This window comes from Neopelma chrysocephalum, unplaced genomic scaffold, assembly GCF_003984885.1.
Source record: "Neopelma chrysocephalum unplaced genomic scaffold, ASM398488v2 Primary Assembly neopelma1_382, whole genome shotgun sequence".
In the NCBI taxonomy this organism is placed as follows: domain Eukaryota; kingdom Metazoa; phylum Chordata; class Aves; order Passeriformes; family Pipridae; genus Neopelma; species Neopelma chrysocephalum.
Window position 1 is genome coordinate 4,198,670 of NW_020898046.1, and position 23,769 is coordinate 4,222,438.

Consider the following 23,769-nt stretch of genomic DNA (forward strand, 5'->3'; position numbering starts at 1 on the left):
GTGTGCATGTGATACCCAACACAAGGTCAAGACAGAACAGAAAATAAAAACTGCTGTTGACTTCTCGCTTTCAATTTTTACATTCATCTAAAGCACATTCTGCATGAAACAGGAAAGACTTACTTGTTCAGCATATACAATGCATCTCTTTGAAATACACTGACATCAGCCTTTGAATCCTCTTGTGAATGGCTTCCCCAGATCAAGGGGGACAGAAAACACAGATATGCTGCCACGCATAGGCAGATGCATAATGAAGGAAGGGGGTGAACCACAGGGGTGAAAATTTAGTCAGTTGTCATTTAATTCAACGCAGTAAAAATCTTTACATATGTCCCCTGATACATTTAACAGACCAAAGTGAAGACTGCTGAAAAATCATGATTGTTGTTTGTCTCTCCACAAAGCAAAATAAACAGAAAACACACATCCTGCCTGACACTGTCAATACCCTGCCAGTGCTCTGCATTGTTTTGACAATGAGATTCCAGAAGCCCTGCAAGCCTTGTGTCCACAGGGCTCCATAGACAGAGCTGTTCTGCAAGCCTAAAATGTTATGATTTAATTGCAAAACATCTCCTTGGAAGATATAAAGAAACTCGACAAATATCACAGTTAACACGCTAAATAATAAAAAGTCCATTAATGCTTCACAAATGCAGCTTTTGAAAAAGTCTAGGAATGATCAAATCCTTGTCCTAAGCATTTCTCTCAGATAAGTCAAAGGCCATATTCACGTGAGCAGATTTCTCCTTCAATTCACAGTTTGCAGGAACATGTCTCCATACTGTTAGTTGCTCCCCAAGAGACTTCTTAACTAACACAGTTGAAAACCTTACCCTAGCTTGCCCCTGCAAGGATGACTGCTCAGCATATCCTGTCTGTATGCTTGGTAATGTACCAATTATTGTACATTGCTCCTGTGAGCTCACTGACTGAACAAGACCAGCACAGTGCAGACCCTGTCTGCACAAATACATAAATAGAGTTGCTTATCAGCTTGCTTCTTAGAAGTGTTTCAAATAGGATTCTTCTTTCCTAACTTTACGATCTAACCATGAGGTATCTGGTCCAAGATCATTTTTATAATCAATATAAAATCTCAGCAAATAACACACACACACAAGTGTTTATAAAGTGCAGTAAAAATAAGGTAGGGTAGAAATCAGTAAATCTGAGTTATAAAGAGAAAAATATAACAAGTGAAACAAAGATTTTTTTTTTGCTTATTTTTATTTTGAAGTGCTTCTGATGCAGAGTTAGGCACAGCCAAACCCTTCATTATGCTCTATGGCATAAAGCAACTTTTCCTTGAGTATGCTTTTACTACTGTATCTGGGGAGATAAAAAATGAGGGAGCAGGTACTGGCAGAGGGATAGAGCTCATCTGGATTTTCTACTTGAGGATCTACAATAGAAAATCTAAACCATTCCAGTCGATAGCCAGGGATTCGATCAGATCCTGACAAGAACCCTGAAGGAATGAGAAAAAAAAAAGGCAAGAAAAAGTAAGCAAATTAAAAAATAAACCAAGATAATGTTAATTGAAAATCATGAAAATAATTAATGTTAATGAAAATTGTGAAGGGAAATTAGTGTAAACATATGGCTATTTTCCATAAGCTAATTATTTTGCTTTGTTGAATTACCTGAATACAATAAAGTCTCTTACTGATTAATAATAATTATAAGCCCTCTTTTACTTTATAATTTAGACTTTGTGGATGAGGAAGGCCAGGCTAGGTCTGACCTTCTACATTTAAGAACAATGAGCTAGCTTTGGTGATCCTTTGAGAAAGGTAAACTCCTTACATCAATATAGTCTGCTCACACAAACTGAGGCCTCTGACCAACAAGAAAACCACAAAAGCAAGGGATAAAGTAATTGCAATGTTCAAGGTGGTCAAGTGCACTCAGGCAAGCCTTCGTGGTTTTCACTGGAAAATGTGGTAGCAGAAAATGTGTTGAAAAGCTGTTTGGGACTATAGTATTTTTTATGTGCAACCATCTAAAATGGTGTGTTGTGGGGCAGAAAAAAGGACTATGAAAAGTTTAAAATTACTGATACATTACCAAGGAACATTTTCTTTTTTTCTTCTGGGAGTTTGTGAAACACATTCCAAAAATCTTTGATGGTTTTATCTGACTTGTTATACCACATGTATACCACATTCTGTCAAAGACATAAAAATAAAACAGGCCAGTTAATCCTCAATATTTCCATTCATATTTAAAGCAACAACATTTTATCTGATAAATTTTATAATCCTGTTCATAGATATTCAGATCCTCTCAACCTCTGGAATCTCCTTGTTCATTTGTTTTTTCAAAGATTCGTATGACAATCCTTGAGTTATGGCTTGATACTTAGTCTTCTTTATTCTTGTGTCTGGTATAGATTAGAAACAGAACTATGACACAAGTCAAAAAAAGAGAAAGTCCCTTGAGCTTCTGTCCATCTGTTCATGACCTATACAATCAATGAAAGAACAGGTCAGAAGTAGTTTATGCTTTGCAGATACAGCAGAAGGACACTGTGCTTGTATACAATACCTTTTCCAAGAGATGCCAGTCAACTGTTGGGTGTCCCTGGAGAACAACCTGGAGCTCTGCGGGGAGAAACATCTTCCAATTTCTAGCTGGGCAGCCTCTTAAAAATCCTTGCATAAAGTCCTGAAATGGCTTTTGCACTGATTCATTGAACACATAATTCACATACAAGCCAACATATTCTTTCCTGGAAAAAATATTAAATCAGCAATGCAATAGGTACTTTTGTAAAAGGACAATTATAGAGAATTTCACCTTATTCCTTTATTCTGCACAACCTGCTGAACTGTAAATATTCAGTCTTTACTGAGATCAGTTGTCACTGGCAATTATTTACTCACTGAATAAACTGTGAGGATCTTCACAAATAAAAGAGAATGCTGGCCAACATGGATTCATTTTGGTAATACTCCTTTATTTCATGTGAACACTCTAATAATTTCCCTGAAATCAAAATAACTATTTGCACAGCTGCTAATCAGTAGTTTCACTCTTCTCTCTACTTGTGATGGGGATTTGTGTAGTGACATTGTACTTGCACAACCAACTCAATGTAAATGCTATACTTCAAGCTTCCTAAACAGTCCTTTCTTGAATCCCTAAGGGTCCTCAGATCATCTGCATAACTCAGGACACAGAATTTCTCTCTGTCCTCTGTGCCAAGGTTAATATTGACACAAAGCCTTATTGATAGATTGCTCCTTCTCCTTTATATACAAGATATATTCCGTAGACGTAACTATGCAGAAAACATTTTGCTCTAAAAAAACCCCTTATGGAGGTGTACCTATAGCTGGATTTGCCAGACAAATCATCTGTATTTCACTGAAAATACTGTTCAAGGGTATTTTATACATTTGTTAGGAATTTTTCTGATAACTCCAGGTACCTGCATATGCAGATGCCAGGATGTCCAAGGATCCTCTTCTCATCTGCTGCTTGCACAAACTGCCAAAGTCTGACACATGTGCAGCAAATACAGCAGGAACCAAAAGTGTACAAAGACCAAGACCAATGGTCGGTATAATACTGAAATCGGTATTTTATAAGGGGATGGGTATAGACATGTTATTTCATACACTTGTAACAAGACAAAAGGTAAGAAATGTAAAAATAAAACTGACCTGTTATCCTTAGTGACAGGAATGTTGGCACCATTTTTTTTAAGCTCAACAACATCCATAGAATCTCCTTCTTCCATTATCTACACAAATAAATTAAAACATTGGCTGCTGTATCTCCATATAACATATATATACGTGCTACATCTATCATTCTTCCTGCAGGGCCTGACATAGCACTTTTACTAGTTTGAGTTTTCAGACAAATTGTGTCATTTGCACTGGGACAGTCTTGCCCGAGTACATACATGGGATGTCTGAATGTCACAGCGGTCTTACCGTGAAGTCTATGTCCATGCTTTCAAGGATATGATCACATTCTTCATTCAAAATTCCCCAAAGAATCCTGTCAAAAAACAAAGGGGAAGAAAGAGAGAAGAAACCACTCAATGCACTTTCAAATTCTCCTGAAAACCATCCTTTGATAAACAGTATTTAAATGCATACACATATAGAACACATATACAACACCTACACTCACAGAGAACCATCATATGTGGCCCTGAACTTATGTCATGCTGCTGCCATGAGCTGAGTGCAAATGCCTCCAGTAAAAAAAGGATTCCAGGCAAGTCCATCCCCATGCCTTGTGGGGACAACTTTACACAAAGTTCCGTGAGAAGTGGGCTTGGACCATAGCCTCGCTTCCAGACATCATCTATAACATGTGGACCAGTGGGCTGATCTGGGAGAATTGTTTTGGGGTGAAGCACCTCTCCAAGTATTGCAGGCAATCTGATGTTTCAATTCACTTAGGACTCTTTAGCACCTCAACACAGTCACTGGCTCATGGGATATAGTTCTCATCTTCTTGGCTGTTCATAGCACTTGTGTGGAAAGCTGGGCTTCATGGGCCTAAAAGATTTATGTTGGTGACAGCAGCACCTCTCCCTGCTATGTCTGGCTGAAATCTCCTTTCCCAGTGCATGGAAACCCTGTTCTCACAATTGGCACAACTGCAGTGTGTGGCAATACTGTGCCCGTGTAAAACAACACAATGGAAATGGATAATTAGTAAATCAGAGGAAAAAAAACAACATTAGTAATTGGGTGCTTAGTTCTTCCAAGTCCAAACTACAGCTCATCGGCCTCAGGGATCTCCCTGTGCATGGAGACCCAGCCGAAGCTCGGGCCATGCCTGGTTCCTACCGGCCCGTGGTTGGGAGCAGCTCTTCGAGGTCCTCCAGGGTGGGGGCCAGGTCCAGCAGCTTTTTGTAGAGAGCCCTGGGGAAGGGGAAGGGCATCATGCGCTGGTTAAACAGGGCCATTCCACACAGTGTCCCGATCTGGAAGAAGGTGTCCTTGTCCTCACAGCCCGAGACCTGGTTAGGAACAAGCACACCAGAAAGCTGTGACTGTCTTTTCCCCTGGGTGGCCTCCCCACCCGCTGCCTCACCTTGCTGGTGCTGCCTCACCTTGCTGGGGAACCACACAAGTCCGGAGGTGCAGTGACGGAAGGCACTGGTGCCCGGCTGGCAGAGGGTCCTGGCAGCAATGCTGAAGAGCTCCTGAGACAGCCCACCCTCATCCACACCCTGCTCGCCCACAAACACCACCTGCAAGGCCCGAGACACCCAGAGACATAGAAACCCATGTTGCCCACAAAATAAGACTGGTTACCCAACAAGCCAATAATTACACACCCGAGAGAGACATTGATTATTTATTTCAGAGCTGTGCAAACCTGGGTGCTTGGTGGTATTCCACAAATCAAGCACACCCCAGCTGACTTTTCAGGCCATTATTTATACACAGAAACTCAGAGTTAGTGACTGTCCAAGTACAGCCCTTCTATTAAGACTGGTTAGTAATTCCCATACAAGTTACATAACCCCAGCTAACTTCTACGTGTGCTCAGTGGAAGGGTCTTCACCTGGGCAGGGGGCTTTTTGACCTGGAGGTGTGATTTTTAGTATTATAATGAACATAGTTCAACTATAGGATACATGGACCTTGAGTATTTTGCCAAGTTATCCATGTATACGTAGACATATATCAACATCTTGATTTACTGCATCCTTAAAGCTTGCGAGTTCCCGGATATCCTTGACTAGGGAATGCTGGCTGCTGCCTGCTCCACTGATCAGGTCTCCTTTCTTGCTGTTTAGGCTTGAATGTATGGAAAGACCTTACATGAAGGAACAGCCCGCCTTAAGACAACCTCGGCCCACCCCCGTGTTGCGGCACCCACAGGCTCCCGTCACAGCGCGGGGGCGGGGCCGGAAGCGGCGGCCATGCTGCGGGGCGGCGGGCGCGCTGTGGCGGGGCTGCTGCGGGGCGTGCCGGTAGGCAGCCGGGAACAGCACCGGGATCGGGATCCGGGGTCCAGGATCCAGGAGCAAGGCTCGGGCCCAGCGCGGCCGCAGCCGCCGGAGCCGTCGCTGCTGCGCTTCCTGGTGTGCCCGCTGTCCAAGAAACCGCTGAGGTGAGGACGGGCCGGGGGAGCTGCGCCCGCTGCCCGCCCTGGGCCCGCTGCAGCCCCGCGTGGAGCGGGAGGGGCTCTCAAAGGGCGAGCCCAGGTTTTTCACCTCTCCTTCTGTTTTGTTGGTGGCTTTGTTTTATCTTCCCCCCCATCCGACTTGCCCGTCCAGGTACGAAGAAGCTACCAACGAGCTCATCAACGAGGAGCTGGGCATCGCGTACCCCATCATCGACGGCATCCCGAACATGGTTCCGGAGGCTGCCAGGATGACACACAAGAAGCCTCCGGCCGAGGACTCGGAGCAGCCCTGAGGACCCGCCAGGCACAGCGGTAGCTGGGACTGATGGCCGGGGGAGGGATGCTGCCCTCCCTGCCCACTCTGACTGTGCTCGTTCCCCTCCTGTCCTTGGCAGGCTTGTTTTACTCAGCCAGCGTGGACGAAGCCTTCCCACAGGGCTGCACCAGCACGAACAGCCTGTGTTTCTACAGTCTCCTCCTTCCTGTTACAATACCGGTTTATGTGTTCTTTCACCTTTGGACCTGGATGGGGATTAAGCTTTTTAGGCACAACTAGTGAGATGCGTTTGCTAACCCCTGGGCTTCTCTAAATCAACGCAGCTGGTTTAATCTCATCGGGTATTGCAGTTCGTTGGAGAGTTCCCTTTGGCACTATGGACTGTCATCATTTTCCTAGTAGTATCTGAAACTGTACAAAGCAGCAGCCCATTGTTACCTACTGCTAAGGCAGATTTAGAGTAGGAGTAATAAGAAGCACTAATTCCCTGTGTATCCCTTCAAGAGTGTTGTTGTGCATTTGTAGTGGCACTAATGGAAACCACCTAGGTGGAGGTTGTTTTCATGAGGGAGAACTGTACCCTGACTGAGAAAACTGATCTTAAATAATACACTAAATTAAAACATGCAGTCTTTGAGAACTTTGGTTTTGTTTTAACCTGATGTATGTACTGAAATATATTTGTCTCACTGTCAGAAGAACGTAAACTAAAATAAATTAGGCTGGTGTTTAGTAACAAAATTTGGGACTTGACATAAATGAAGAAATTTCTTGGATGATACCCATGTCTGTATGTGCAGTGGCTGCTGCTTTTTTCTTTCTTTTTTTTTTAAGAAAAAGGTGGGTAAATGACGGCTCTACAGAACAGATGTACCTCTGCATTTGGGGGTTTTGTTAGAGTGGCCTGCAACATATTCCAGTGTCTGCTTAGGAGATGTGTGTCCCAGTACTATGTGTTAAATATATCTGAGTACACAAGTTTGATAGCCAGGCTGGGTCATTTTCATTAAAGAGGCATCTCCTGACAGGTTAGTGGAAAAATAACTCCTAACTGAGCCCAGGATTTGTTAGCCCAGTCAACAGCTAAAAAAATGCTTTTTAAGTATGTAGAATATCCTTTCCCTTCGCACCATCTCCTGCTCAGTAGAGAGGGAACAGGAGATACTTCTGCTAAATACTTCAACTTTCCCTATTTTCATTTACAGCAACACTAGAGAAGGGGGTGACAGACCACTATGAGGGTGTCACATGCCAAGTTCTCAGTACTCTCTGAAAAAATTCCTAGCTGGACACGGCTATGAAGGGGACAGGTCAATGCTATGATAATCTGCTATAAAGGTTTCTTTTTTATGTTTTGCTATTGAGTGGTTTATATCTGCAACACAAACACATTAATGTCCTCTACGTGCTGAAAAATGCAGAAATGCAGCACCAAGTTGTAGATACTGCAGACCATAGCTTCTCTGGGTGGGTGACTAACAGTGCAGTCAAAATTATCAGGCTGCTGCAAATCATGCTGCCATGTGCAGTGTGAAAGGCAATGCTTGCAGTAGGTGCATTTGAAGGCTGACTTCACTAAGGGCAGCTGTTTGTCAGAGCTTGTACAGTCAGTGGAGACTTGAGATCTAGAGGACAGTACAGAGCTCAAGCCTCACTATCTCTCTCAGCTGGTGAAGTGAGGAAGCAGGAAGGAAAGGTAGCTCTAGGGGGCATTGAGAATCTTCTCCTAAGTGTATGGGAAGGAAAAGCTTTGACAGTTCTTGTTGGCAAGAAGGCTCACTTGGAAAGCACCAGAACTGGGTAATAGGGCACCAAGGTCGATAGCTCCTGTGACACAGGCGTGGTGTCAGACTTTGTGTTAGTGACTGATAGGACACATGGTCCCTGAGCTGAGCTCCACTCTGGGCAGGTGCCCTCTTCCCACGTCACCCAGCTTTTTGCAGCGCAGGGCTAGCATTGCGATTCCTGCAGGAAATACAACTGCCAGAACCTCTGGGTTTATGTGGAAGCCACAGATTAAAGGCACATGGAGACAGCAGCACTATAATCAGATTCCCATCTCTCTCACCAGCACTATCCTTCCTTTCCCTTCAGACAGCATCTCCATGAGAGAAATGGCTTTTTGTGTTACTTGCTGGCTGCTAAGGCTGGTTCCCCAGCCACTGGGGTTTTCATGTGCAGCAAACTAGCATGGGGTCTAAAAGTCAGTCTAGCAGTAATAGTACTGGACTTTGACAAGTCTAGTTTCCTGAGCAATCCTATTACATTACCCCAAAGCAACCTCACAGGAAATAGCACTGCCGCTTGCATTTAACTTATGCCAACAAAGCTTGATGGCTACCTGGAATAACAAAGTAAGATATTGCCATCCAGATTTACTCTACACCACTTACGGAACACGTATAATAATCTAAAGAATAGTTTGTTTGTTGTATGCTCAGAGAATACTGAAACCCTTCTACCAATACTTCAGTCACACTGAAAATCAAGGCGAGATATTTAGAGCTAACAAATAATACTATTTGGTATCTTACCTTTAAGGTCTTCCTGAATTCCTGGGTTGAGGCACATTCTAAATTGTTCCATATGTCTTGTAGAAAGCACTGTCTTCTGATGTGAAATTCCCATTGTTCTCCCATTATCTGAGGATTGAAGTAACAGTTGTTGGCAGTGTGTTTATCTCTTCTAATTTATAACAAAATTGGCCACACCTACGTTACTAGAGGTCCTGGACAGAGTGCTGCCTTCTGTGGACATTATCTTGCATTCTGCTGTAAGAACGGCAATCTTGTCTTGCGTGTCAAAGATGCATGGGTACTTGCTCAGTTTCCGTAGGGCTATCTGAAGTGACTGGGAAGAAAGGAAAAGACATGTTGATTTTCCCCTGAGAAACCAGTTCCAGGGTACGTGTGGAGACTGAACTGCTGGCCTGTACCCTGGCAAACTCCCATATCTCTGAGACATGCCCTGATTGTGTGCATGAGCACTACACTGGCAGAGGTTCACTTCCTAAAAACAGCTTCTACACACTTCTGTGAGAAACACTGACAGAGAGGCATCTAACCTGTCTGTGCAGACAGACACCAAGAATAAAACAGAGAGAAAGTGATTTTAACAGCTGAATTCAGCTAAACCAGAACACATAGTAAAAATGTCCTGGCTACCCAGGTTATGGTACATTGTTTTTAAAAGCTGCTGACTCTATTATCTGTACTACCAAAAGTAGATACAGGTATAAAAATAATCTAATTCAAAGTGTTACACTTCCAGTGTGATAAGGCAGCAACTTCAGGTCATGTCCTGATTGGCTTTTGATTCTATGCTGTTTCCCAAACCTTCTTCTCCACCCTGGTTAATTGGTACAAAATTGGTACATTAGCAAACAAAAGCTTGTGAAGGAATGAGGCAGTTGCCCTACGAATTCCAGGCAAGTTGCCAGAAAGCTACAGTTCTTTTGCCTAAGGAAGTCCTACTATCCACGTTTCCGTTTCATCCTGCTTCCTGTGACAGTGACTGCATTTGGTAGCTAATTTTCACTCCTTTGTGTCGTCAAGAAATAAACCATTTCACAGATTATTTTTGTTATCATGGCTTTGTTTTAAGATGTAAGTAAATTGAAATATGGTTTCTAAACAGAAGTTTAAAGACGGCCCACAATATTTCTATTAATAAAACATAATAAAATCCAGAGTAACAAGAAGTATAGCAACTATCCCTTATGGTGCTTTTCCCACACTGATTACTAGTTCAAAGCCAACAGAGCTTCTTCAGATGCTGAAGGACAGCTCCAACTCTCAGAAGCAGGGGTCATCTCAGAAAAGGCACTATTGTAGCTGCTAAAATACTGGGATGGTAAAGGGCTTGCTAGAGAAATAGCATTGTCTTTGAGATGTAATGGGTTAGAGTCTAGAGTTGCCTTTCATATCTATATCTATATATCTATATCTATATATAATTATGTCTAGAGAGAGAGATATCGACTATTTAAATAAAAGAGAAAAGAAAGAGTGTTTCGCACTGCTGGTAAAATTTTATACTTACTTCTCTATCAAAGAAGTGGATAACCATTTTTACAAGAGGTACATGGAAGTTCCTTTCTTCTACTCTGAAACCAGTTCTGGAGTTCACCTGCATTGATACACACAATATGTCAGCAGCAGATCTAGTGAGCTGTGTGTCTGTGTGGCAGAACAGGACTGACAGGGCTTTCTGCAGAAAGAGCTCTGAGACCCTGAACAGGAAGTGAAAGGATAGAAGTGCTACAAGTAGCACAGCGCCCCACAGTGAGAAGTCTCAGCCACGTATAAACTAGCAGGAAAGCAATTTTCCTTTACAAAGATTCCTTAACAGGACTCCATCAGGAAAGGTATGTTTCCCTTTGAGTATCTTTCATGCTGCAGAACACTCTGAAGTTCTCTATTCATTTTCATACTTGTAGACTAGCAAAGATATTTGTGGATGGGCAGTGAACTTGTAAAGCTCCAAATGATGTAATCACAGAGGAATAGGCCTGCTGCATTTTTGAGTTTATTTATCTGGATAAATACAGATTCAACAGTCTAAACTTCGAGGACCAAATCTGCAGTCTCAGCCAAAAGGATATTCAGTTCTGAACAAAGTTTAACAACTCTTCTCTGATTCATTCTGTGTGCTTGAGCTGTTGACTTCCCTAAACTTTGAACATCTCCACAGGAGAAAGGATGGTTGTCAAGAACACAGTTACTGCTCCCCTTGTTCCCCTTGTTTGTTTTCAGCTAAAGAGGCTCTAATACTGTTGTTCCAGAGAATTTCTCAGGTAACAGGCTCTTAAAGCATCATGCAGCATTATTGTGACAGCCACAATATGTCAAACAGGTAGGTTGTCTTTTAAATTTGGTTACTGGGGTGACAGATCTCACCAGCAGAAAGGCAAATGGGCATGCTATGTAGGGGACACCACATCCATAGCTCTGTAGGCATCAATCCATGCACTCTTCACACCACTGAAGCCTCCCCCTGCCAGGGCTGTAACACGTTTTAGCTCTTCATTTCTACAGAGGGTAAGTTAGGCACAACTTGAGCAGGATTCCTTCAAAGCTATGCTGGTGTACAGCCAAAGAGATGCCTGAAGCAGTGTCAAATGACAAGGCCCCATGTTCCCTTGTAAGAAGGAAACCCAGAGAGTTCAACAAGTGAAAAGGATTAAAATACGCAAAGCCATATTGATACATCCTGTCTAGTGAGGATCCAAGTACTTTCTCACCTGGTAAAGCATCTGCAGTATTCGCAGAGATGCTGCCTCATCTAGGTACAAGTCTCTTGGCCCACAGGTGCAGAATGCCGTGATAAATTGAGACAGGATTTCCTCAGAAACCCTCTGATACAGAATGACCAGCTTCTTGAAAAAGGATGTTTCTAGATTTGACCACAGGCATTCTGTAAGGAGAACAGCTAGTGAGGTGACAGGTAACATGTAAATCACTGCAATTTGTGGATGAAGCTGCATTTTATCTTTTTGTCAAATAAACTTGACAAAAAAATTACTTAAATTTGGACTACAAAAGTTAGTAAACCTCAGGATTTTTTTTTTATTCTTGTGTCTTGCTGCATAGTCCCCATATTTCTGTGTCTATCAGCAGCAATTCTTTCAGGCTGTGGAACACACTACGTCAGCGATACTAACTCTTGTTCTGCAGCAGAAAATGACCAAGCATTTAAATCATTCAGTTCTATCATCATAAAACCCTACCAAGAGTTTGCAGGTCCTTTGCCTGGAGCTTCATGATGGCTTGTGCTAGAAGCCTCAGTGAATGGTAACAGCTTTTATCCTCCCCCTGCAGAATGAAAGGCAAGATCAAGTAGACTCTGAAATTTTCAGGTGAGATGGGAGAGGAAGTCAGTGATGGCAGTAAGTTATCAATCTCCTTTTGCACCTTCAGAGGCAAAAAGAAAAAAGAGACAAGGGTTAAAATGCAATTATGTTTTGCCAAAGTAATTGGGTTGGCATGAAATTCCTAAGTTTCATGCACAAATCCAGAGCTCCTCAGTATCTGTGTAGTGAGAATCCTTATATCAAATCCTTACCTCCTGGAAAAGTTCTGGCTTCTCGCTGATCTTCTTATAAAAATGGTTCACTTTGGACATGTCTACACCTGAGAATTCTTTGGAGGTTTTGAAATGTTTGTCTCTATCACAAAGGAAAAAAAAAGAGAACAACAAATTATGTAAGAAGCTGGTTTTTGTTAGCGACTGAATAGTGAAGCATTTTAACATGAGAAAATACTTGGAAAGTTCAGTCCTAGCTCCAATGGGTATAATTTCATGTGTTCTAAGAAGATAGACAACACAGGTCACTGTTTTGTGACCTAATTAATATCCCATCTTTCCTGTCTCGTGTGGCTGTGAACTATTAATAGTAGACTTCCTGTATTTCATCCTAAAATCACTTCCACTTCAGTGCTGGGAGGAGCTATTATGGATCCTTTGAAAGCTGTAATATTGCCTAAAGGGATTATTCTGTCAAATATCACAATAGGATAATCTTCTAGAATGTGAGCTTCTCTAGCAAATTCAATAGGACTGGGGGGTATAAAAAACTTAATTTTAGCTTGGCTTCGAAAAATACAGACTTACTTCTTGCAAATTCAGATAAGACTAATCTTTTCTATATATGTAGTCTAAAATAACACTTTCTGGTCAGTTTATATGCAGCCAATATATTCTGTTATGTCTAAATCAGGGCGCGCTACCTTTTCTGCAGGAAGCTTCCGTTGATACAAGTCTCAGATGAGAAGATCAGTCTGATATTCCTGATAGTAAAAGACAAACCAAAGTCAATCCTTTCAACTTCAGGTTTTTAATTCTGAGATAACAAAAAACACGTGTACAACAAAAAACAAGTGTCTCTGCACCTGACTGCACAAACCTCTTAGGACCACTTCATTGCTCTCCTAGGCCTTGTAAGGGAACCTGCTCCAGTGCCCCATGCCAGCTAATTGCATCCAGGTGGATGTTATCGTGGAAATATCTTCTCCTGACAAGTCTGAACATTATCTGTTATATATAAAGGCATTGGAGGGAGGAGGATCCCCTCCGTGGACAGGATCTTTGAAGCATGTGGAAGGAAAATCCATCAGGCTATCAATTTACCACCGCACAAAAGCTGGGTTGCCAGCATCTGAAGGATGTTAGATTTACTCACTACCTGTATTCCTGGTTATGTTCTTACCGAAGCAGCTATTTTATCAAGCAATTTGCTGTCAGGCCCTTCCTATTGAGATCTGGAAAGAACCCTCTCTCTCTCACCCTCTCAACAACCACTTTCCATATGATCCAAACTGTTCTAAAAGTGGTCAGGGAAACATTTAGTTCCAGGTTAGCCAAGATTTTGAAATGCTCAAAGTCAGCAGCTGGAGTCAGACTTTCCCAAAGAAAATAACCTCTCATGTTATACCTGAAAAAAGACTAACACAATCATAATTCTCAGACGTAAGTGTAAGGCATCCCACAGTAGTATATACTAACTGCTTTTGAAAATGGGTAATTAAAGAAAGGATCACTGATTTTTAAACGATGACACAGACAAAACAATCCAGTTCGGCTACTCTGGATTGCAACTTTTTGCACAAGGCCTTGGTCTGCAGGCAGAATCTTTCACTGATTTAACTTGTTTCTTCATCAACTTAACCATTCTGTGCAAGAAGAGGACAAGCTTCTGAAGCCAGGCAGTACATCTCCTCTGTTCCTGCAAAAAGGTTATTGAAAAGCTGTTGCTTGTCAACATCTCTTTTTCCTGTGCAAAAACTAGCTGAGAATTGCTGGTACAAGATTGTCTCTTGGCTAAATTCTTGAACAAGGGTTCCTATAATAGTCTCCAAAAAAAAAAATTATTTTTAGAGAAAATTATGTATCAGGGAAAAAAACCCAACCAAACCCAAGACCAGGTTTCTGACTTACTTTTTTATTCTCTCGAACTGGACTTTCGAACTGAAATTAGAAATCCAGTCATCCACTTTCGTATTCTCCAGAGTGGCAATTCCATTCCAATAGGAATTCTGTGTGAAATGCATGAAAACATCAACAAGATTAAAGGTCTAGCAGATGGGATTCTTATTTTTAAGCCAATCTTTACAACAAGAGTTCAGCCTAAGCATGAACAAATTAATGGTCATCCAGCATGATCCAGATGCATTAGCCACAGAACATACATAATTGCCATACAAGTTAGTTTCTAGGTAAGCACGGAAAAAACTGCAATAGACATATATGAAATTGGAGTGCTAAAAGTAGGATGGAAAATCCAAATGTTTCCAGCAGTATTGTGAACAGTGGGAAGCTGTGATCAAATGTACACATACCTGGTTCTCCTTGCAAAGGGCAAAACTTCGCTTTACTGCTGCAGTAATTTTAATCCCCTTTTGTGACTTGTTATTTTCTGGGAAAGAATAAAAATATTTTCATGCGAACATTTGAAGAGACAGTCATTATCTTCAAAGAGTTCAGTGCACAAAAGTGGAACATTAAAAAAACCCCTCAGATAGTAGTTATCTGTCTAAAAGTTGATCCTATGTGGCCATTACCTGTGATGATAAATCAAGCAGCAAATGGAATAATTTGTCATAGATTTTGTTGGGAAGGTCAAGTAAGCATGAGACATAATATTTGCCTCTCAGTTTAAACGTGAAATCAAGAAAACAAACATATCCCTGGAAGAAACAAATATAGATCGTATACATCTGCAATGGTCATTACTTTGGCAGGAGTTTCCAGTATTCACTGGTGAATTGATGGGAAGTGGTATCAACTGATTAGGCTTCCTCTCATCTTCTGGCTGTCCTTCATCATCAGAACCAAAGAAATAGAATTTGTCCAAAGAAGGGACATAGACCAGAGTGTGCTGTCTGTTCAGGAAAAAAAACAACAATTCTCATAATAAGCAAAAACAACTGGGCAAGACAGAATAAAATTTACAGATACATTTTCAGAGTGGAGACCTGAGGCTTGTATTTAGAAGTCCTGACAGTCCGGATAAAGAATCCCTTTAACCAAAGTGTTAGAACTCTCCATTCCATTCAGCAGTAAAGAAACATATGGACTCAGATTTCCTATACTAGCCTCTAATGTTTATGATTTACGTTGGTTCCCACAGACAAAAATAATGTTACACCTTGCTAGCTTTACACCCTTCCGCTTTTAAAAGCACAACTGCTGTGCTGCTGAGCCCGATACCAAGCCCAGGCAAGCTGACAGGAGACTTTTCTGGCCCAGTTACAGAAAGGCAGAATGAAACTGCATAGTTATAGCTCTTCAATTCTTACTAAGGTCCCACCAGTTTGCCAGTGTGGATGGGAATTCAGTGGCTTTCCCAATGCAGATGTTTAACAGTCTTTTGCCCTTTGGAACCCAGTATACCCTTTGTTTACTAGAAGAGCAAAAGACTAAGGGCTTCTGGTGGTTCTGCTCATCATGGGCTGAGGGTTCTGCTCTCTCTGGGGCTCTGGCAGGAGACTGGCTTACATTGAAGAGTGGACAATATTCTGACAGTGCTGACCTACTGGGGTATAGGGATTTGAACATCTTGGTGACTCTCCCTCTACTGTTCTTCAGTGATTTCCCTAAGACATTGCCCTTAGAAGATGTGTTATTGGCACTTTCCCACCTGCCACAGGCGACCCGCGAAACCCTTGCTCCCCACAGCTCGGCCACCACACGAGGCATGAGTTCATTCCGGGTGGAGTTGTGACCAAGCTGGCCAGCCCCTCCTGCTCCAAAGGTGCACACCAACCCCTCCTTGAAATGAAGAAACAAACAACAGAATCACTGCATTATTAATGACATTCAAATGGTTGCCACTGAGAGTGAGAGCCAGCAAGACGCAAAATGTTATATGGGACTTGATTCAAACACGGGTAGGGTTCACTTTGCATCAAGCCTAATCATGCACTGTCATGTCCAAATCATTTAACTCCTGAGAAAGGCAATTTAACTCCTGAGAATAACTCCCTATTGCTTAAGAATTTTATAAATAAACCCTAGTGTATAAATAAACCCTAGTGAATTAGCTAGTGTTCTCATTTTCTCCAGTCCCCAGTATGCCATAAAAGAGAAAATATTTTTTAAAAGTACTGAGAGTTGAACTGTACACCTTTGCTCCAGGATTCCAGTTCACCATATCCCTGCAAAAGTTTGCAAGCAGGTGACGGTACTCTGAGAAAAGGCCAGGTTTCCCAATAGCTTAGTTAACACCCCTTGGGGATCACCTTCAGACTTGGAAGCAGGTATGACCATCCCAAGCTCTCCATGCTGACTTTTAGCAGTGCATCTTTTCTCTCAGGGTGAGGTCTCAGATGCTGACTTTCCATTTCAGACTCACCTTGGAGAGAGCTGCAGTGTGACCTGCCCCACATGAGATAAATACAGTCTTCCAGTGCTCTAAAGCTCCAACATATGATGGGCAGTCCCTGTCTGGAAAGAACATAGCACTGCTAAAGTGTAAGAGTACTGTGGGGTCTCATACATAGAAAAACTTAGAAAACAGGGGGCTTAAGAGCTTTTCAGTCCCTCTCTTACAGCAATTCTTGTAATTACAACTTGGTTTTGAGTTGTTTTTCTACCCTCCACTATAACATACTCTTCCTCATAATATTTTGTCTTTTTCACAGTATTTTATTTTTATTTACATTCAATTTGAAACAAAATTCAATGCTTTGTTTCCTTGCCAAACAGTACTTTGCTTCAAAATATCTGATTCTCAAGGGTGTGGACTCATTCAGATCAGATTCTGCTGACTTCAGGTTCTGTCTGGCTAGGGCAACTCTGCTGTAGCCTTCCAGGTTTGAAGACAATGGGTGATTTTAATTTTTTTATCACCTTGTGTTTACAAAGAATTAAAGAAGACAAAAACCTATAAAATAATTTCTTTTATGCAAGACTTCCCAGAGAGAGGATGGGAGTGGAAATAGATCTCTAAGACCTCAGAGGTTTTAAAAGCCCACACTATCCAGTCAGCCACAAAAAATGATTTCAAGTTCTCTACAGAAATAAAACCCTTAAATCCCTTGTTCCTGCATGCCTTTCCTGGTCAGAAAACAGAGAACTTATCCAGAAATATTTTGTTCAAAAGACTTCACTGTCTGCTGCTGCACCAAAGGGGCTTGACAATACTGAGGAGTGACTTGATGAGCTCACTGACCAGGAAAACATCTTCCTAGTGTTGTCCTTCCTTACCTTCTGTGTCTCCGAGTCCCAGCTGTCCAAAATCATTCTTTCCCCAGGAGTACACAGCTCCAGAGAGTGACACGGTGGTGCTGTGAGCTCCTCCAGCAGCAATTTGAGCAAGTGGGATGCCCTTTAGTCTTTCCACCAGCTGTGCTTGGGGAATAAACGCAGTTTGGCTCCCCAGTCCAAGCTGTCCATGGGTGTTCTGACCCCAGGTGAAGAGCTCACCTCCTTCACACACAGAACAAAAAAAAACAGCTCAGCCTCAATGCTTCCTTGGAGTATTTGCACTTTGGAAGTAGTAACAAAACTCTGTGCTGTTTTCAGGCAACTAGCTTCAAGGCAAGACCATCATGTATAGCCAAATTTCCATTTGCGTCTGACCTCTTTGGAGCAGTCTCATATTGCCCATTTGACTCACCACAGCAAGAATAAAGGCCGAGTGTTTCCACCTCTAAAGCCATACTTGCAAGAAGTTCCCAACCAGAAAGGTGTTGCAGCTTAAGAACGGGCAGACCTGGTGACTGCAAAGTAGGGCAGCCACGTCTGCTCTCCACAACACACCTTTGTGGAGGGGTATTGCTCAGGAACTGAGGAGAGACAGAGAGAGATACAGGTCCCTTGGTGCTGGGAGGAAAGGGCAACACTGATAGCCAGTGTACTTTGTGTCCCATTCATTACTCTATAATGGTGACACCAACTACTGGAAGTAATACAAACACTGCCTTCTCAGAGCAAGCCTGCCATAATGTGACTCCTGTTTGGAGGAAACAAGTTCTTGAAAGAGGCTACCTCTGGATAGTGCCATGGCGTGCTGGTCTCCACATGCTATTTGAACAATATTTAGGCTTCCTAGTTCTTTCACCAGCCTACAAAAATAAGGAAAAAGAAGAAGTCAAAATAGATAGATGCTGTGCCGTAAGACAAAGTAAACAACAAAGATCCTCTGCTCACCAAGCCCTATAACTTTTAGCAGGAAATATGTGGAAGAATATAGGTCACCTCTAAGTTGATTCACCATGCTCTTATGCTGGCCTGCTGCAGCAGGGCTAACTGATTTGATTGTGGTTTGCTCCTTGGGAAGCTGGAAAAGAATCAGGCTTAGTCCTGGGCAAGCTGACAGAAAATCACAGAGCAAACTGCTGGGCCATTTGTACGTCATGGTTACCCTCACAGCTTAATCAGAAGGTGGTAAGGTTCAGACATGCTTGTGTCTTTCACACGCAGTTTTCCCAAGCCACACGTGGTTTGCAAGTCATCTACATTATTCTGGTATGTACTACTGATCCTTACTAAGTTTGAGAGAAACCTTTCTCATGTGCATCCCAAGCAGCTCAGACCTTGGCATCAACCTCAAAATCTGTGCACTTCTTGCTGGGTTAAAAAAGAAGATAAAGATTTGGTAACTAGGAATGTATGTGTTCCAGTTCCCTCTTTACAACAGGAACACAACTCAGTCTCTTGGACGTTACCTTTAGGAAAAGCAGGCTGCATTTTTCGGACCATTGCCATCCAAACCTCCACCCCATGACAGCTCCTTACCTTGTTTTAGAGTAGTTTGCTGGAGCTTTAGCCCAGTGTTCAGAAACCTTCCCACCACGGGAGAGAATGAGCCTATGTGTTGCATCATGGTTTGAGCAGTGCACCTCATTCCTCTGCGGCTGTGTGTGCTCTGCAGAACACAGACAGACAGACACGATGGTCATGCTAAGGCAGCAGGCATCTTAACCACCTCGGCCCCCTCCCCAAGACCTCTGTGTGCTACTATTTTCAGCAACAGCTTCTGCTTCTCAGGAAAAAGTCAGACAAGCGTATATGACTTATTTTTTCAGGCTCCTTAGGGTTTCCATGTCCTACCTACCTACTGCTTGGTTTCATGCTGGATGACTCTCCTGGCTACCACTAAAAGACCTTTCCCCATCTCTCAGGCCGCTGTGCCACCAGCTGCCAAGACAACCAATGAAACCAGTCAGCACAAGCAGTGTGTGTTACTTTTGCACATCTATTGAGAGTGTCTGGGAGAAACAAAGCACTTCCTGAAGCATCTGACCCAGATTTGTCACCGCCTTGGGGATGGGATGCCTCAAGTCAAACGTTTTACATGACACTGGAGAAGCAATGACGAAAAATTCTCACATTGCCTATTTAGAACAGAAGGAAGTCCCTCCTTGTCTACAGCTGAGGAGCTGCGGATGCTTTCCTGACCCTGGGGCACCTGTTCTACTCAGTTACTCGCATGTAGTCCTGTAGCAGCACAAGCGTCTGAGACCCAGGATGTCCAAGCGTGAAAGGTGGTCACTGGCAAAGCCTGCCCTGATTTCCCTAACACCTCTGGAGACTCACTGCCCACCCTCCTCACACCTCCAACATGGAACTAGAGAGGAAAACTCCTGTCTATTCCCCGGCGTGGTTTTCCTCCTTCCAGCCCCCCCGCTCCGAGTGCTGCACACTGGGAAATGTTTAAGCCCCTTACGCCCCCTCCCCAAGGGGCCGCACAGCAGATTATTCCAACTTCAGCGCGCTGACCCATCCCGGGGGGTCTCACCCCTCCCGCCCACGCCGCTCTCGCCGGTCGGTACCTCCCGAGCCGCTCTGCCGGCCCCGCCGCCGCTCCCACCGACGTCCCCCCGCCATCCCTCGCCCGCCGGCCGCCCGGCAGCTCGGGAGCGCCCGGGACAGCGCCGGGAACGCCCCGGCGGGGAAATGGAAACCGAAACTCGGCAGGGGCTGCGGCAGCGGGAGGAGGAGAGGGAGGGATCCCCGGCACCGCAGAGTCCAGAGCGGGGAAGCTCTGACCCCTGGGCTGGAAAGGCGTGAGCTGCTGGGCTCCGGTGGGCTCCCGGCTCTCCTCAGCCTGCGGAGGCGGCTGCTGCCCGGGTGGGAGGAGAGGGGAAATCAGAAGGCGAGTGAGGTCTTCCATGTGGAAAAGGCACCCGTTTGACTTCATTATTCAGTTCGGAGAGCGACCCGCCCGTGTCCATCCTGTAAAGAATCGACAGATCTACTTTGCTGCTCTACTGTGTCCCGAGTAAGAGCCTGCGGAAATCCAGAGGAGTTGCTTGGCAGGGAGAAGCCTAACCGCAAGCGAAACGCTCGATTTGGAAATACACCAACATCTAAAAGCTGTTTGCTTCCGTTCTCACATAGTCTCTCCTTTCGTCTGCTAAATCTCCCCCTGCCTTCAAAGACCCTGGAAACTTCCCCCCCAGGAAAGGCCACCCAGCCTGCCTCACCTCCCACACTGTCTCATCGGAGTGATGAATGCAGGACCATCTTGATGATGAAATAAGGGATACCCATGTGAATGAAACGGATCCAAACACGTAAGAGCATTTTTGTTGTATTCCTAATAGCTGCCACTGATAAATTAAATTAAATCTGCTTAAGAAAATTTTATGCTGCTGAATACTAAGCACAGATTTTGGTGGGGAACTCCACAAAAGTCTGAAGAAGCACAACACAAATCTACAGATTTTTACTGGCCCTCACTGAAACACGGTGGAAAACTCATTACTGAGACAACAGGAGCACCTAATGTGATGTATTTAAGTGGAGCAGCCTGTGGTGCGCAAAAAGGCACACGGAGGTCCCTGGGGTGAAGAAAAAGGGATGTGGAGAAGCTGCAGAGGAGCCGTGGAAGCAAAACAAGGTGAACTTTGCTCACGGTAATTGACTTCTGCCCAGGGAGGAGCAACCCAGCCTTGTTTCTCCCAGCCTCTTCCGTGCAGGCAGTACGTGCATCTTATCTCCTTTCACAGTACATACGAAGGTCTAGAGATAGAGAAATACCGAGCTTAGAGCGATGAGGCCAAAGCACGAACTCCGAAGGGACACTAGAGGTCCTTCTTCACCAAAGTATGAACTAAGGCCTCCTCCCCTGGAAGAAAAATTGCTCCAAGCAGAGGCAAGGGCATTGCCTACATGGAAAGGAAGAGGTTTGAGGGGAGGAGAGTAAAGGGAATGTGTCGACGTCATTCCTCCTTTCGGGGGTACATTTTTCCTCCTACTGAGTGGAGTGCTGACAGCGACATGTCAGAAAAGCTTGCTCTGGTAAGCTACTGCAGGTTAATTAAACACCCTGCCATTCTCTGCTCAAGAGTATCAGGGTTTGTGATACTCTAACCAGCAAGAATCTGGGGGTCCATGAGGGAGATGCCTGGCAACTGGCAGGAGATAGAGGAAAGAGGTGAACTGTGCAAAATGTTTTTTGTAACTAGAACTGGATTGGGCGGATGTATCCCTCTGTACATTTCACCCCCTTTTCATCACTTCTCTAGTGAATTACCCATAAAAACCAAACTAAAGCAAAACACAACACAGCACAACAACAACAAAATGTGTCAAACTCCTCGAGTTTGGTGTACTGCTTGCTTATGAGGGCAGCCCTTCTCCCAGGAGAACAGCACAGAGCACTTCCAGAGAGGAATAGAGAAATCCAAGGATATGTATGCAGAAACCATGGCCCCAGGAGAAATGGAGGAATGTCTCATGCTGGGCCCCAGGGAGCCAAGGAAGCATGTGGTGGGAGCCCGTTCCCACAGTGTCAGCAGCTGAACAGGCATGAGTGGGTCAATTCCTCCAGAGCAAATTTGGGAGCACAGGGAACTTGCAGTCCCTCTCAGCTGGCTAGAGTCACAGCTCCAACTGCTGTCTGCATGGGAAGGGACATGTTGACCTGGGGCCACCCAGCAGGGCTCAGCTGCTGGCAACCCATACAGGGCAGTGCTGCATCCCTCAGTTTCACAGCGAGGGACACCAACTACCTCTGTCCTTCTTCACCCTGGAGTGCCAAAGCAGCACCTGTCACATAGGCAGAACCAAGGCTGAGCATTGTCTCGTCCTGGACCATCCTGCAGGAGATGGAGCTCCTACAGGCACAGGCAGGCTTGAGGGCAGGGAATGAGTGGAAGAACAGACCCTGTGCTGCCCCGCTGCTCCCGCATGAGGGGTTTATCAGCAGGTGGCACTTTTGGTTTGGCACTTTGAGGGCACTGTTTTGACAGAATCCAGCAGCATTGCCCAGCACTGTCTGAGAAATATTCCCAGTTCCCAGTGGCAACAGCGCCCTGCCCTCAGGGACCCTTCAGCAGCCATCCCGTGGCAGGAGCCACAAACCAAGGTAAGCTTAAGGCAAGCGGCAACAGGCAACAGTGTTGTCCCCAGTATGTACAAGAGAAACTGGACAGCTCTCTTTTTCTTCATCTCCTGCAGGAACCCAATGGGCTCACCAGGGCCTCTCCAGCCCCCCGCAGCTGATGGCTGTGAGCCAAGCATGGGTGGGTGGCAAGAATCATCAAGGTTGAAAGAGACCTTTAAGATCATTAAGTCCAACCATCCACCCAGCACCACCACTGGTAACCCCTAAACCACTAAACCATTTCAACCAGGGAGATCCAGACACCTCTTAAACACCTCCAGGGATGGTGATTCTACCACCTCCCTGGGCAACCTATTGCAATGCCTGACCACCCTGAAAATTTTTTTCCTAATATCTAATTGGAATCTCCTCTGTCTTAGCTTAAGGCTATTTCCTCTGGTCCTATCACTGCAGCTATGGTAAAGGAGACCGGCCCCAACCTCACTACAACCTCTTTTCAGGTAGTTGTAGAAAGCAATGAGGTCCCCCCTGTGTCTCCTCAAGGCTAAACAAACCCAGCTCCCTCAGCTGTTCTTCATAAGACACATTTTCTAGACCTTTCACGAGCCTTGTTGCCCTTTGCTGGACATGTTCCAGCACCTCAATGTCCTTTTTGAAATCAGGGGCCCAGAACTGAATGCAATACTTGAGGTGCGGTCTCATCAATGCCGAGTACAGGAGGACGATCATTTCCGTGGTCCTGCTGGCCACACCATAGCTGATATAGGCTAGGATGCCATCGGCCTTGTTGGCCACCTGGGCACACTGCAGGCTCACATTGGGCCGGCTGTCAGCCATCACCCCCGAGTCCCTTTCTGCGGAAAGAAGAAGCGAGGGGACAGACGCGACGCCAGAGCCAAGTGCGGGGCAGTCGGGAGGGCAGCGCGGGGGGGGCCGGGCCGGTGGCGCGGAGGGTCCTGCGGCCGCGGGAGGGCGGCGGCGCCCCGCTGCCGGGGCCGTGGCCGTGGCCGGGGCGGCGCCGCCGGGGAGGGGTTTCCCCCTTCGGCGGCGGCTAAAGCGGGTGCCGGGGGCGGGCGGTGCCGTGCCG

The 23,769-nt window shown here is 44.6% G+C and overlaps 3 protein-coding genes across 3 annotated transcripts; 2 read left to right on the top strand and 1 right to left on the bottom strand.

Moving 5' to 3' along the window:
* Nucleotides 1-280: 280 nt before the first annotated feature.
* Nucleotides 281-20,218, bottom strand: LOC113979107 (probable E3 ubiquitin-protein ligase HERC4). The gene is made up of 23 exons (XM_027706594.1): nucleotides 20,164-20,218; nucleotides 19,127-19,256; nucleotides 18,377-18,453; nucleotides 17,594-17,815; nucleotides 16,740-16,831; nucleotides 16,026-16,156; nucleotides 15,119-15,267; nucleotides 14,725-14,801; nucleotides 14,324-14,421; nucleotides 13,117-13,176; nucleotides 12,452-12,554; nucleotides 12,117-12,300; nucleotides 11,631-11,803; nucleotides 10,430-10,516; nucleotides 9,104-9,229; nucleotides 8,923-9,030; nucleotides 5,087-5,227; nucleotides 4,821-4,993; nucleotides 3,951-4,017; nucleotides 3,675-3,754; nucleotides 2,554-2,737; nucleotides 2,074-2,173; nucleotides 281-1,474 (listed from the first exon to the last, which is right to left on the bottom strand). Exons 1-23 carry the CDS (start codon nucleotides 20,216-20,218, stop codon nucleotides 1,260-1,262), a joined length of 2,832 nt encoding a protein of 943 aa, XP_027562395.1. The 3' UTR covers nucleotides 281-1,259.
* On the top strand, nucleotides 5,891-7,025 carry PYURF (PIGY upstream reading frame). Its single transcript, XM_027706592.1, has 2 exons — nucleotides 5,891-6,096; nucleotides 6,263-7,025. The coding sequence occupies exons 1-2, from the start codon at nucleotides 5,906-5,908 to the stop codon at nucleotides 6,402-6,404; spliced, it is 333 nt and encodes a 110-aa protein (XP_027562393.1). The 5' UTR covers nucleotides 5,891-5,905; the 3' UTR covers nucleotides 6,405-7,025.
* On the top strand, nucleotides 6,319-7,045 carry PIGY (phosphatidylinositol glycan anchor biosynthesis class Y). The gene has a single exon (XM_027706593.1). The coding sequence runs from the start codon at nucleotides 6,437-6,439 to the stop codon at nucleotides 6,665-6,667; it is 231 nt and encodes a 76-aa protein (XP_027562394.1). The 5' UTR covers nucleotides 6,319-6,436; the 3' UTR covers nucleotides 6,668-7,045.
* Nucleotides 20,219-23,769: the final 3,551 nt, after the last annotated feature.